At 44.4% G+C, this 13,782-nt stretch overlaps 1 protein-coding gene across 3 annotated transcripts in view; it reads right to left on the reverse strand.

Annotated features, from left to right (window-relative positions):
- The window catches only part of LOC138638726 (cytochrome P450 2K1-like), a 384,462-nt gene that overhangs the window by 251,955 nt on the left and 118,725 nt on the right, over positions 1-13,782 (reverse strand). For all 3 annotated transcript variants that reach the window (XM_069728255.1, XM_069728256.1, XM_069728257.1), the window contains exon 3: positions 4,984-5,146. In XM_069728255.1, the coding sequence (XP_069584356.1) occupies positions 4,984-5,146 (163 nt within the window). The remainder of the gene's footprint in view (positions 1-4,983; positions 5,147-13,782) is intronic.

Below are 13,782 nucleotides of genomic sequence, written 5' to 3' on the forward strand. Positions count from 1 at the left end.
ACTCATGGGATGCTCCAGATTTTTACCTCATCACAGTGGCTGGCTGGCTGCCACAATTAAAAGGTTATTCTTTACAACACACAATAAAGCAATCTGCCACTCCTGTGGTGAACTATATTTAGTGCTGGAGTGGTGCTTTCAATATAAGCCCTGTGCCCCATTCTTATACTCACCCTCCAGCGTCTTCATATAGTACTTTACAGACACAACACTGGTCCTGCAGCACCATTTTCTACCCGCAGCTTCCAACATAATAACATACTATTATATATAATACCAACACATATAATATGTTATTTATGTTCCTAAATATTTTACCACATTTTTTTGCTTCAAATATTTTTTTTTCCCTATTTTCCACCTCTAAATCCGGGGTGTGTCTTAGTCCAGTGCGTCTTATAGTTCGAAAAATACAGTAGTGTCTTCATCCATTGACAAAGGCTTTGCACTATTTGATGCTTTCCGGCAGCAGAGAGATCCTTTTACTTTCTCATGTTATTTGAAAACTGTGGCCTGCTTAATAGTATGGAACATCATTTTTATGTATTTTTCCTTTCATTAGAATCACCTGGAAAACTATCACATGTGTTTAAGATTGATTTCAGTGATCCATTGAGCCCTGAGACACAATACCATCCACGAGTTTATTTAGAAAACAAAACAATTAAATCTTTATGACATTTAAATCCAATTTGCATAATAATGTGGAACACAGTTTAAATTATATCTCTTGCAGACCCAATTAGTGCTTTACCCTGCAGTAAAATATGTTTCCTTTCTCTCTGCTCAGTAAATTTACAGTTTTGGCAGAAGTTGGGAAGTATGATGGGATATGGAAATTAGGTCACTGTAATATTAACCAGTTGAACAAGAACTTAAAGTAGATCAAGAAATGATAAAGGAATAAATCCAGAGAACAAACACATGCCAATTGATCGGGCCACAAGTCTTCATGTAGGTTCTTGTACCAACCTGCCAGAAAAGATCTTTGAGTACGTTTGAGATTTAGTTGATTAGTTATTAATTAGTTTGGCTGTCAAGAGGTTTGCCAGTCTATGTGAAGAGTCAGATGACTGTATAAGTCAGAAGGGGATTGCGGCATAATGTTCGGACTGACCGTCGGCCCTCCTAACCCGAGCATGACAGCATGCACTTCTATGAAGCTCAGAGAACCAGTCTGAGCATTCCATTGCAATTCCCATTAACATTACAGTATTCAGCCGTCTGACTCTTCCCTAAACCTCACTGTTTTCCAATATTGTTTCTAATTTCCCACATTTGCGTCTCTATTAACGGGATACATTTAAGAATCACTATAGTCTGTCATGGCATTATCACTTTCTTGTATATTTGCTAAGATCTTCACCACTTTATGGCTTTTTTTTTTTAGCTGTCTAAGGCCGGCGTCACACTAGCGAGTTTTACGGACGTATGAGCGCATAAAATACGTCCGTAAAACACGCCTAACAAACGTCCCAATTATTCTCTATGCCCCTGCCGTATTTTACTGATCAGTATTATACGGCTTTCTACGGCCGGAGAAAATCGCAGCATGCTGCGTTTGTCACCTTATTGCGCAAAAAAAAAGCCAATGAAAGTCTATGGAAGCCAGAAAAATACGGATTACACACGGACCAGCAGTGTGACTTGCGAGAAATAAGCAGCGGTGTTAGAGAGAAAAGCCGGCAATTCAGTGCGGTGTACAGTAAAATCACACTGACAGCTTACAGTAGAATAGGTAGAATAAATGTGTACACATAGAATAGGTATATATATATATATATATATATATATGTCAGTGAGACACATATATGTATATATATTATTACTTCATACAGCGCTAGTTAGCTTTAAAGCCGGTAATTCAATTACCGGCTTTTGCTATCTCCTTCCTAAACCCGACATGATATGAGACATGGTTTACATACAGTAAACCATCTCATATCACCTTTTTTTTTGCATATTCCACACTACTAATGTTAGTAGTGTGTATATGCAAAATTTGGCCATTGTAGCTATTAAATTAAAGGGTTAAATGGCGGAAAAAATTGGCGTGGGCTCCAGCGCAATTTTCTCTGCCAGAGTAGTAAAGCCAGTGACTGAGGGCAGATATTAATAGCCTGGAGAGGGTCCACGGTTATTGGCCCCCCCTGGCTAAAAACATCTGCCCCCAGCCACCCCAGAAAAGGCACATCTGGAAGATGCGCCTATTCTGGCACTTGGCCACTCTCTTCCCTTTCCCGTGTAGCGGTGGGATATGGGGTAATGAAGGGTTAATGTCACCTTGCTATTATAAGGTGACATTAAGTCAGATTAATAATGGAGAGGCGTCAATTATGACACCTATCCATTATTAATCCAATACTAGTAAAGGGTTAAAAAAAAACAGAAACACATTATTAAAAATTATTTTAATAAAATAAAAACAATGGTTGTTGTAATAATTTATTCTACGCTCAATCCATCTGAAGACCCTCGCTCTGTAACAAAGAAAAAATAATAAACCAACAATATACATACCTTCCGAAGATCTGTAAGGTCCCACGATGTAAATCCATCTGAAGGGGTTAAAATATTTTACAGCCAGGAGCTCTGTTAATGCAGCGGTGCTCCTGGCTGCAAAACCCCGGGGAATGAAGGTAAAGTAGGTCAATGACCTATATTTACCTTAATTCGCGGTGAGGCGCCCTCTGCTGGTTGTTCCTGGAGTGTGGGCACTTTCCTCGAAAGCTCCCAGGCTCGAGTTCATATGAGGACAACCAGCAGAGGGCACCTCACCGCAAATGAAGCCAAATATAGGTCATTGACCTACTTTACCTTCATTCCCCAGGGTTTTGCAGCCACGAGCACCGCTGCATTAACAGAGCTCCTGGCTGCAAAATATTTTAACCCCTTCAGATGGATTTACATTGTGGGACCTTACAGATCTTCGGAAGGTATGTATATTGTTGGTTTATTATTTTTTCTTTGTTAAAGAGCGAGGGTCTTCAGATGGATTGAGCATAGAATAAATTATTACAACAACCTTTGTTTTTATTTCATTAAAATAATTTTTAATAATGTGTTTGTGTTTTTTTTAACCCTTTACTAGTATTGGATTAATAATGGATAGGTGTCATAATTGACGCCTCTCCATTAGGGTTGAGCGAAACGGGTCGAAAATTTTCAAAAGTCGCTGACTTTTGGCAAGGTCGGGTTTCATGAAACCCGACCCGACCCCTGTGTGGGGTCGGCCATGAAGTCGGCGATCTTTTGAATCTAGAATCGGAATTCCGATACCGATTCCCGATATGTTTAAGATATCGGGAATTGGTATCGAAATTCAGATTTAAGTGTAAAATAAAGAATTAAAATAAAAAATGTCGCAATACTTACCCTCTGACGCGCCCTGGTACTAACCGGGAACCTTCCTTCCTTAGAATCAGCCTTCCAGGACGTCGCGGTGACATCGTGGCCTGTGATTGGCCGCGCGGCCGCCCATGTGACCGCTCGCGCGACCAATCACAAGCCGCGACGTCACCGCGACATCACCGAAGGTCCTGGAAGGGCTGATTCTTAGGAAGGAAGGCTGTTGGAAAGAAGCAGGGCGCATCCGAGGGTAAGTATATACCTAATAGGAATATACTCACCCTCGGACGCGCCCTGCTTCTTTCCAGCAGCCTTCCTTCCTAAGAATCAGCCCTTCCAGGACCTTCGGTGACGTCGCGGTGACGTCGCGGCTTGTGATTGGTCGCGCGAGCGGTCACATGGGTGGCCGCGCGGCCAATCACAAGCCGCGACGTCACCGCGACGTCACCGCAAGGTCCTGGAAGGCTGATTCTAAGGAAGGAAGGTTCCCGGTTAGTACCAGGGCGCGTCAGAGGGTAAGTATTGCGATATTTTTTATTTTAATTCTTTATTTTACACTAAAATATGGATCGCAGGGCCTGAAGGAGAGTTTCCGTTCCTTCAGACTCTGGGAACCATGGAAACCCAATGCACTGCATTGGGTTTCAGGTTTCGGCCGACCCCGACCCCGACTTTTTTATAGGATCGGCCGATTTCACTCGACCCGACTTTTGAAAAAGTCGGGTTTCGTGAAACCCGACCCGATCCTATAAAAGTAAAGGTCGCTCAACCCTACTCTCCATTATTAATTTGGCTTAATGTCACCTTACAATAGCAAGGTGGCATTAACCATTCATTACCCCATATCCCACCGCTACACGGGAATGGGAAGTGAGTGGCCAAGTGCCAGAATAGGCGCATCTTCCAGATGTGCCTTTTCTGGGGTGGCTGGGGGCAGATGTTTTTAGCCAGGGGGGGGCAATAACCATGGACCCTCTCCAGGCTATTAATATCTGCCCTCAGTCACTGGCTTTACTACTCTGGCGGAGAAAATTGCGCGGGAGCCCACGCCAATTTTTTCTGCCATTTAACCCTTTAATTTAATAGCTACAATGGCCAAATTTTGCATATACACACTACTAACATTAGTAGTGTGGAATATGAAAAAAAAAATGGTGATATGAGATGGTTTACTGTATGTAAACCATGTCTCATAACATGTCGGGTTTAGGAAATAGATAGCAAAAGCCGGCAATTGAATGCGCAAAATACGCTGACACACCCTGCCTACGGAGGAGCTACGGACCACTATTTTGGGGACTTTTCAGCGTATTACAGCCATAATACCGTATTGTCTTACGCCGAGTGTGACGCCGGCCTAAGAGTAATCTTCAGAAGATTATATAAAAATCCTTAATTGAGGTGCAACATATAAAGTAGGAGTTGATCTTACCATTTCAGAACCAGGACAGACAGTGCTGGTATATTGTTATCGTAATCTAATCTTGGAGGATAGATCTGGTGCCCACATGAGCTCAACTTAACTTTAAGGACCCACAATTTTAGTTGAAGATTTCCAGACCAGACAATCTATTTACAAAGGAAATTAACTTGTAAAGCAAAATCAATCCATCCCCCAATCAGTGGTAATTTTACCGTGTCCTTTGTACATTTCGTCAAGCAATGCCACTTTAGGTCTTCCTGAAAAGTCATCTGCATGATTGACAAGGGCGTCTTTTACAGCCTCGTATCCACATATGACAACAACTTTCTCAACTCCTAATTGTAAGGTGTACACGGGTCCATACTTCTTAGATAGCTGAAAAATGAAATGAGTATTTTTTAGTGAATTTCTTGATGATATATTACCTGGTTTTTATGTTGAATGTATTCTAATAGAAAAGCAAACTTTATTACATATGTTTTCTGAATTTATCTCAATGAACGTTAACCTCTAGCCATCTGAAATTTTAAGTTTTGCGCTTTTACTTTTTTTCTCTTCTCCAAAAGACATAACTTGAATCTGAAGAGCAGTACGATTACATCGTTCCCAAAAATATTGTTTTTTTTACATATATTTCAGTGGTTTAAAAAATGGTTTGTTACGCTGGTATTATACTCTCGGCAGGTTACATTTTGGATTGCTGTAAACATGTAATTGACAGGATCACCAATTACCAAATGATACTCATCCTGAGGCCGGAGTCGCTCTACCATAGAATATGGATGAGAGGTATGCGAAAAAAAAATCGCATAGCTCTCGGACCAGTATTCATCTATGGGGCAGCTCACATCACCTTATATTTTCTCGGCCATTTTCAGTGTGTGAGTGAAATTGCAGCATGCTGCGATTGTCACCGACACACGGTCCCATCTCGGCTCACTCGCACCCATATTAGCCTATGAGTGAGAGTGAGAATGCACATCACTCGAATATCATCCCAACGATATGTGATATACGCTGACCCTGGCAATGGAGGAGATGGAGAAATTCATTTCTCTGCCTAAACCGCAGCTGTGCTCTGATCCTCTCTGTGCGAGAGGCTTGGAGCACAGACGCATGACACTCAGCTCCTGCTCGCAGCAGAGCAGGATCTGAGGGTCATTAGCATATCACATCCGATGCTCTCACATTGGATGCCATATGCTCATCTGATGCCGGCCTTAGGGCTCATGCCCACTTGCAAGAAAAAAAACAGTCCGATTTCCAGACTGACAAAACGGACGAGTGCTATGCGAGTGTTATGCGAGTGCCATGCAATTTTTAAAAGCAACATCCATATGACATCCGTATGCAATCTGCGTGCAATGCGAATTTTACAGCGGCTTTTACATACAGCATTTCTCTGTCACTTACACATCGTTTTAAAACTAAATATTCTTCAAAACTCACACACATCAATACATATGAGGCATCGTGATTAGTCGCTAATCCCGCCCCCTGCACAGTAGCTCTGCACCCACCACATCATCACACATAATCCCGCCCCCCACCCCATTACCACACGAGGCTCCGTCCCCACACATTACCACACGAGGCTCCATCCCCACACATTACCACACGAGGCTCCGTCCACACATATTACATGATGGTAAGGAGGCATGTTCCTTTAAAGTTCACTGGGTTTATTGCTTCATAAACCATATGGCAAAACAACAGAAAGCACATAGCCTTTGGTTCAGGCAAAGAAAAACAAGTGTCCAGTTCATCCGGCTCAGTCCTAAAGCCTTAACACACTTAGGAGGGTTTCACCTCCACACATATCTGCTGTTTAAAGCATTAGCCTGTCTTATATAGAGCTAACCACACCCAGTAACACATCACATGATTAGCCATGTGGTCTCACATCACCACAGGTCCTGAAACACATATATATATACAAGATTATGTGCAAGAAAGAAATACTCCGGGCTACATTACAGCAAAAAGGCACTTATGTGGCACATACCTCCCATCGACTACACACCCTTTAGCCATGCTACATACCTCCCCCCTCTGCCTAAAGCCGTGGGGCTTGGCACTTTCCCCCACTAAACAAGGGATTCTTGATAGGGCATCCGCATTACCGTGCAGCTTTCCAGCCCTATGTTCCACATGGAAACTGAAGTCCTGTAGGGCTAAGAACCAACGGTTGACCCTAGCATTTCTACCCTTTGTTTCCCTCATCCATCTAAGTGGGGCATGGTCAGATATTAGTCTGAATTTACGACCCAGCAGATAGTACCGTAACGTGTCCACCGCCCACTTTATGGCCAAACACTCTTTTTCCACGGCTGAGTAGTTCTTTTCAGATGAGGACAGCTTTCTACTCAGATAGAGAACAGGATGCTCCTCCCCATGTAGCTCTTGGGAAAGGACTGCTCCTACCCCAACATCTGAGGCATCTGTCTGAAGAATAAATTATTTCTTGAAGTCTGGGGCCATCAGAACGGGCTGCTTACATAGAGCCCCTTTCAACTCTTGGAAGGCTGACTCTGTCTCTTCGGACCATTTCACCATCACCGACTTTGTCCCCTTTAGCAGATCAGTCAGAGGCGCAGCCACTGTGGCGAAGTTCGGGATGAACCTCCTGTAATATCCCACGATGCCCAGAAAGGCTTTAACTTGCTCTTTGGAGAGTGGTTTCGGCCATGTTTGGATTGTCTCCACTTTCCTGATTTGGGGCTTTATTTCTCCACGACCCACTATATAGCCTAGGTATTTAGCTTCTTCCTTACCTAAGGCACACTTCTTCGGGTTTATTGTAAACCCCGCCTCTCTTAGAGCATCAAACACCGCTTGGACTTTCTCCAGATGACTCTCCCAGTCTGGGCTAAAGATGACGATATCATCTAGGTACGCAGCAGCGTAGGCCTTATGGGGTGCAAGGACTCTATCCATAGCCCTCTGGAAGGTCGCCGGAGCTCCCTGTAGGCCAAACGGCATCTGGACATACTGGAAGCATCCATCAGGTGTCGAAAAGGCCGTATTCTCCTTGGCTTCCTGTGCCATGGGGTTCTGCCAATACCCCTTTGTCAAATCCAAGGTGGATATATATCTGGCGTGCCCAAGCCTTTCGATGAGCTCATCAACGCGGGGCATGGGATAAGCGTCAAACTTGGAGACCTCATTCAACTTCCGATAGTCGTTGCAAAACCTCCACTCTCCATCAGGTTTTGGGACCAGGACAATTGGGCTCGATCAACCGCTCTTGGATTCCTCAATGACTCCAAGCTTCAACATACACTCCACTTCCTTGGAGATAACTTCTCGACGAGCCTCAGGAATACGATAGGGTTTCACATTCACCCGCACATGTGGCTCTGTTAGGACCTCGTGCTCCATGACCTTCGTGTATCCTGGCAACTCTGAAAACAGGTCCCTGTTTTTCTGGAGTAACTCCCGGCACTGCTGTTTCTGGGTCTTTGATAGCGTCTCCGCTATAGTAACCGCGATGGAGTTAACATGGAGTTATAGTAAACAAGATGGAAGAACTAGAAGCAGAAATATCTACAGGTAACTTTGACATAGTGGGAATAACCGAGACATGGTTAGATGAAAGCTATGACTGGGCAGTTAACTTACAGGGTTACAGTCTGTTTAGAAAGGATCGTAAAAATCGGAGAGGAGGAGGGGTTTGTCTCTATGTAAAGTCTTGTCTAAAGTCCACTTTAAGGGAGGATATTAGCGAAGGGAATGAGGATGTCGAGTCCATATGGGTCGAAATTCATGGAGGGAAAAATGGTAACAAAATTCTCATTGGGGTCTGTTACAAACCCCCAAATATAACAGAAACCATGGAAAGTCTACTTCTAAAGCAGATAGATGAAGCTGCAACCCATAATGAGGTCCTGGTTATGGGGGACTTTAACTACCCGGATATTAACTGGGAAACAGAAACCTGTGAAACCCATAAAGGCAACAGGTTTCTGCTAATAACCAAGAAAAATTATCTTTCACAATTGGTGCAGAATCCAACCAGAGGAGCAGCACTTTTAGACCTAATACTATCTAATAGACCTGACAGAATAACAAATCTGCAGGTGGTTGGGCATTTAGGAAATAGCGACCACAATATTGTGCAGTTTCACCTGTCTTTCACTAAGGGGACTTGTCAGGGAGTCACAAAAACATTGAACTTTAGGAAGGCAAAGTTTGAACAGCTTAGAGATGCCCTTAATCTGGTAGACTGGGACAATATCCTCAGAAATGAGAATACAGATAATAAATGGGAAATGTTTAAGAACATCCTAAATAGGCAGTGTAAGCGGTTTATACCTTGTGGGAATAAAAGGACTAGAAATAGGAAAAACCCAATGTGGCTAAACAAAGAAGTAAGACAGGCAATTAACAGTAAAAAGAAAGCATTTGCACTACTAAAGCAGGATGGCACCATTGAAGCTCTAAAAAACTATAGGGAGAAAAATACTTTATCTAAAAAACTAATTAAAGCTGCCAAAAAGGAAACAGAGAAGCACATTGCTAAGGAGAGTAAAACTAATCCCAAACTGTTCTTCAACTATATCAATAGTAAAAGAATAAAAACTGAAAATGTAGGCCCCTTAAAAAATAGTGAGGAAAGAATGGTTGTAGATGACGAGGAAAAAGCTAACATATTAAACACCTTCTTCTCCACGGTATTCACGGTGGAAAATGAAATGCTAGGTGAAATCCCAAGAAACAATGAAAACCCTATATTAAGGGTCACCAATCTAACCCAAGAAGAGGTGCGAAACCGGCTAAATAAGATTAAAATAGATAAATCTCCGGGTCCGGATGGCATACACCCACGAGTACTAAGAGAACTAAGTAATGTAATAGATAAACCATTATTTCTTATTTTTAGTGACTCTATAGCAATAGGGTCTGTTCCGCAGGACTGGCGCATAGCAAATGTGGTGCCAATATTCAAAAAGGGCTCTAAAAGTGAACCTGGAAATTATAGGCCAGTAAGTCTAACCTCTATTGTTGGTAAAATATTTGAAGGGTTTCTGAGGGATGTTATTCTGGATTATCTCAATGAGAATAACTGTTTAACTCCATATCAGCATGGGTTTATGAGAAATCGCTCCTGTCAAACCAATCTAATCAGTTTTTATGAAGAGGTAAGCTATAGACTGGACCACGGTGAGTCATTGGACGTGGTATATCTCGATTTTTCCAAAGCGTTTGATACCGTGCCGCACAAGAGGTTGGTACACAAAATGAGAATGCTTGGTCTGGGGGAAAATGTGTGTAAATGGGTTAGTAACTGGCTTAGTGATAGAAAGCAGAGGGTGGTTATAAATGGTATGGTCTCTAACTGGGTCGAAGTGACCAGTGGGGTACCGCAGGGGTCAGTATTGGGACCTGTTCTCTTCAACATATTCATTAATGATCTGGTAGAAGGTTTACACAGTAAAATATCGATATTTGCAGATGATACAAAACTATGTTAAGCAGTTAATACAAGAGAAGATAGTATTCTGCTACAGATGGATCTGGATAAGTTGGAAACTTGGGCTGAAAGGTGGCAGATGAGGTTTAACAATGATAAATGTAAGGTTATACACATGGGAAGAGGGAATCAATATCACCATTACACACTGAACGGGAAACCACTGGGTAAATCTGACAGGGAGAAGGACTTGGGGATCCTAGTTAATGATAAACTTACCTGGAGCAGCCAGTGCCAGGCAGCAGCTGCCAAGGCAAACAGGATCATGGGGTGCATTAAAAGAGGTCTGGATACACATGATGAGAGCATTATACTGCCTCTGTACAAATCCCTAGTTAGACCGCACATGGAGTACTGTGTCCAGTTTTGGGCACCGGTGCTCAGGAAGGATATAATGGAACTAGAGAGAGTACAAAGGAGGGCAACAAAATTAATAAAGGGGATGGGAGAACTACAATACCCAGATAGATTAGCGAAATTAGGATTATTTAGTCTAGAAAAAAGACGACTGAGGGGCGATCTAATAACCATGTATAAGTATATAAGGGGACAATACAAATATCTCGCTGAGGATCTGTTTACACCAAGGAAGGTGACGGGCACAAGGGGGCATTCTTTGCGTCTGGAGGAGAGAAGGTTTTTCCACCAACATAGAAGAGGATTCTTTACTGTTAGGGCAGTGAGAATCTGGAATTGCTTGCCTGAGGAGGTGGTGATGGCGAACTCAGTCGAGGGGTTCAAGAGAGGCCTGGATGTCTTCCTGGAGCAGAACAATATTGTATCATACAATTATTAGGTTCTGTAGAAGGACGTAGATCTGGGTATTTATTATGATGGAATATAGGCTGAACTGGATGGACAAATGTCTTTTTTCGGCCTTACTAACTATGTTACTATGTTACTATGTTACTATGAGTTACTGTCGGCTCTCTATCTTGCCATGGCTTGATGAGGTTGACATGGTAAACTTGGAATGGCTTCCGTCTTCCCGGTTGGTGAATTTTATAATTTACCTCACCAAATTTCTCGATGACCTCATATGGCCCTTGCCATTTGGCCAAGAACTTGCTTTCCACCATCGGAACTAACACAAGAACTCGGTCTCCCGGATTGAACTGCCTCACTCTTGGAGACCGGTTGTAGACCCTGGCCATATAGAAGCTCAAACCGTGAGAACCCTGTGGAGGCCTGTGGAACTTCACGAATGGAAAACATCAGATAGGGTAAGAGACAATCCCAGTCTCTACTGTCTTTCTCTATACCTTTTCTCAGCATGCTCTTCAGAGTCTTGTTAAATCTCTCAACAAGGCCATCTGACTGTGGATGGTACACCGAGGTCCTCAACTGGGAGATTTTCAGGGCTTTGCATAACTCCCTCATCACCTTGCTCATGAAAGGTGTACCCTGGTCAGTCAGGATCTCCTTCGGCAGACCTGTCCGGGAAAAGACATGGACCAACTCGCGGGCTATACTCTTCGAGGAAGAATTTCTCAAGGGAATTGCCTCAGGATAGCGTGTGGCATAGTCCAGGATGACTAGTATATACTGATGGCCCCGGGCTGATTTAACTAAGGGACCGACCAAGTCCATGGCAATTCTCTCGAACGGCACCTCAATAATGGGCAGTGGCACACAGTGGGGGTTCCGGAAATGAGGAGTGGGAGCAGTTAGCTGACATGTAAGGCAGGACCTGCAATAGTTCACTATTTCCCGGTGACACCCAGGCCAATAGAACCCGTTCTTGTGTTTTTTCCAGCCCTAGGTGTCCACCGAAGATGTGTGAATGGGCCATATCAACACCTTCCGTCTATATGGACCCAGCACTACCAACTGCTCTACCAACTCCTCCCTTATTTTCGTGACCCGGTACAACAACTCCCCACTCATCAGAAAATAGGGAAATCTTGTGTCTGCCCCCGGCTCCTGTACCACCCCGTCAATAACTGTGACATTATTAAAGGCTTCCCTCAGAGTGGGGTCCCTATGTTGGGCAGTCCCAAAATTTTCACCGGTTACCTCTAACTCCAGAAAGTCAGATGCAGGGGACACTTCCTCCTCATCCCCAACCAGAACACAAAAAGGAAACCTGTCTGACTCTCAGTGTGGCGACATCCTTCTAGGGATCATTGGTTCCCTACTCTTGCTAGGGAGCTCAGAACCTTTTCCCCACAAATCCCAAAACAAACAGAAATCCCGGCCAATAATTATAGGGTGCAACAAGTCCTGAACGACGCCGACTATGTGGGACTCAGTGCCACATGCCGTTTCAATGTCCACCCTGGCCACAGGGTAGTCCTTTGCATCACCATGTATGCACCGCACTCCGACCTTCTTTCCCGGGAGCAGATGGGGAGGAAAAGTGGCCCTCACCAGGGTCACTAGGCTCCCCGAGTCTAACAGTGCCGTTACTGCTCGACCGTTCACTTTTACGGGACACGCTTGAGGTCCCTCGTTGGGCGGAGAGTTCACACTGCAGGCTGGATACGCATAGTATGAACAACTCCACATGGAGAGAAGTAGAACCGGAGAATAGAAGCCGCGCAGACCACAATAAAGGTATCAGAGTTACACACACACTCTGTTTATTAGCCTACGCGTTTCGTGGCCAACAGGCCACTTCATCAGGGCATGATGAAGTGGCCTGTTGGCCACGAAACGCGTAGGCTAATAAACAGAGTGTGTGTGTAACTCTGATACCTTTATTGTGGTCTGCGCGGCTTCTATTCTCCGGTTCTACTTCTCTCCATGTGGATTTGTTCTGCTTGCCGGGAGCTTGCTGCGACCATACGTGCTGATCCAAGGGAGTTGTGACCTGTCACAACCAGACCAGGTGAGTCTGTTTTGTGGGGGTCCACGTGATTGCGACACCTGAAGGTATTACTCTATGTGCGCTTCTTTTTCTTGTTTTTATAGTATGAACAACGGCGTCCCATGCTGCAGTCCATCTGCTCAGTGGTCTGGGAACAACGGGCAGCTAAATGTCCTGGCCCGTGGCACCTCCAACAAATAATATCATTCGTAGGGACCTTGGGCACCACCTCCGCCGCCCTTTGTGACCTTGGACGCGCCACCCCTTTTTGGGACTCAGCTCCCTTCTGGGACCCCCAGTACGGCATGGGCTGCCTCCCGAAGGAGCCTTCCAACACTTGGTATCTCTCAACCAGTCCAATCAGCTCGTCGGCATTCTGGGGATCACCCTGGGCAACCCAAGTCTGCATAGGCCTCGGGAGGGAATGGACAAACCGATCCATCATCACCCGTTCTACCATTTGAGCAGGCGTAGATGACTCTGGCTGCAGCCATTTCTGGACCAGGTGCAACAGATCAAACATTTGGGAACGAGGTGGTTTGTCCCGGTGATAGGCCCAGCATTGAATTCGCTGTGCCCTGACAGTCAGTGTCACCCCCAAACGTGCGAGAATCTCGGCTTTCAACTTGTGATACTCCTTGGCATCCTGCAAGGTCAAGTCATAGTACGCCTTCTGGGGTTCTCCCGTCAGGTATGGCGCCAATACCTCTGCCCACTGCGCTGGCGGAA

Source organism: Ranitomeya imitator, chromosome 5 (assembly GCF_032444005.1).
Source record: "Ranitomeya imitator isolate aRanImi1 chromosome 5, aRanImi1.pri, whole genome shotgun sequence".
In the NCBI taxonomy this organism is placed as follows: domain Eukaryota; kingdom Metazoa; phylum Chordata; class Amphibia; order Anura; family Dendrobatidae; genus Ranitomeya; species Ranitomeya imitator.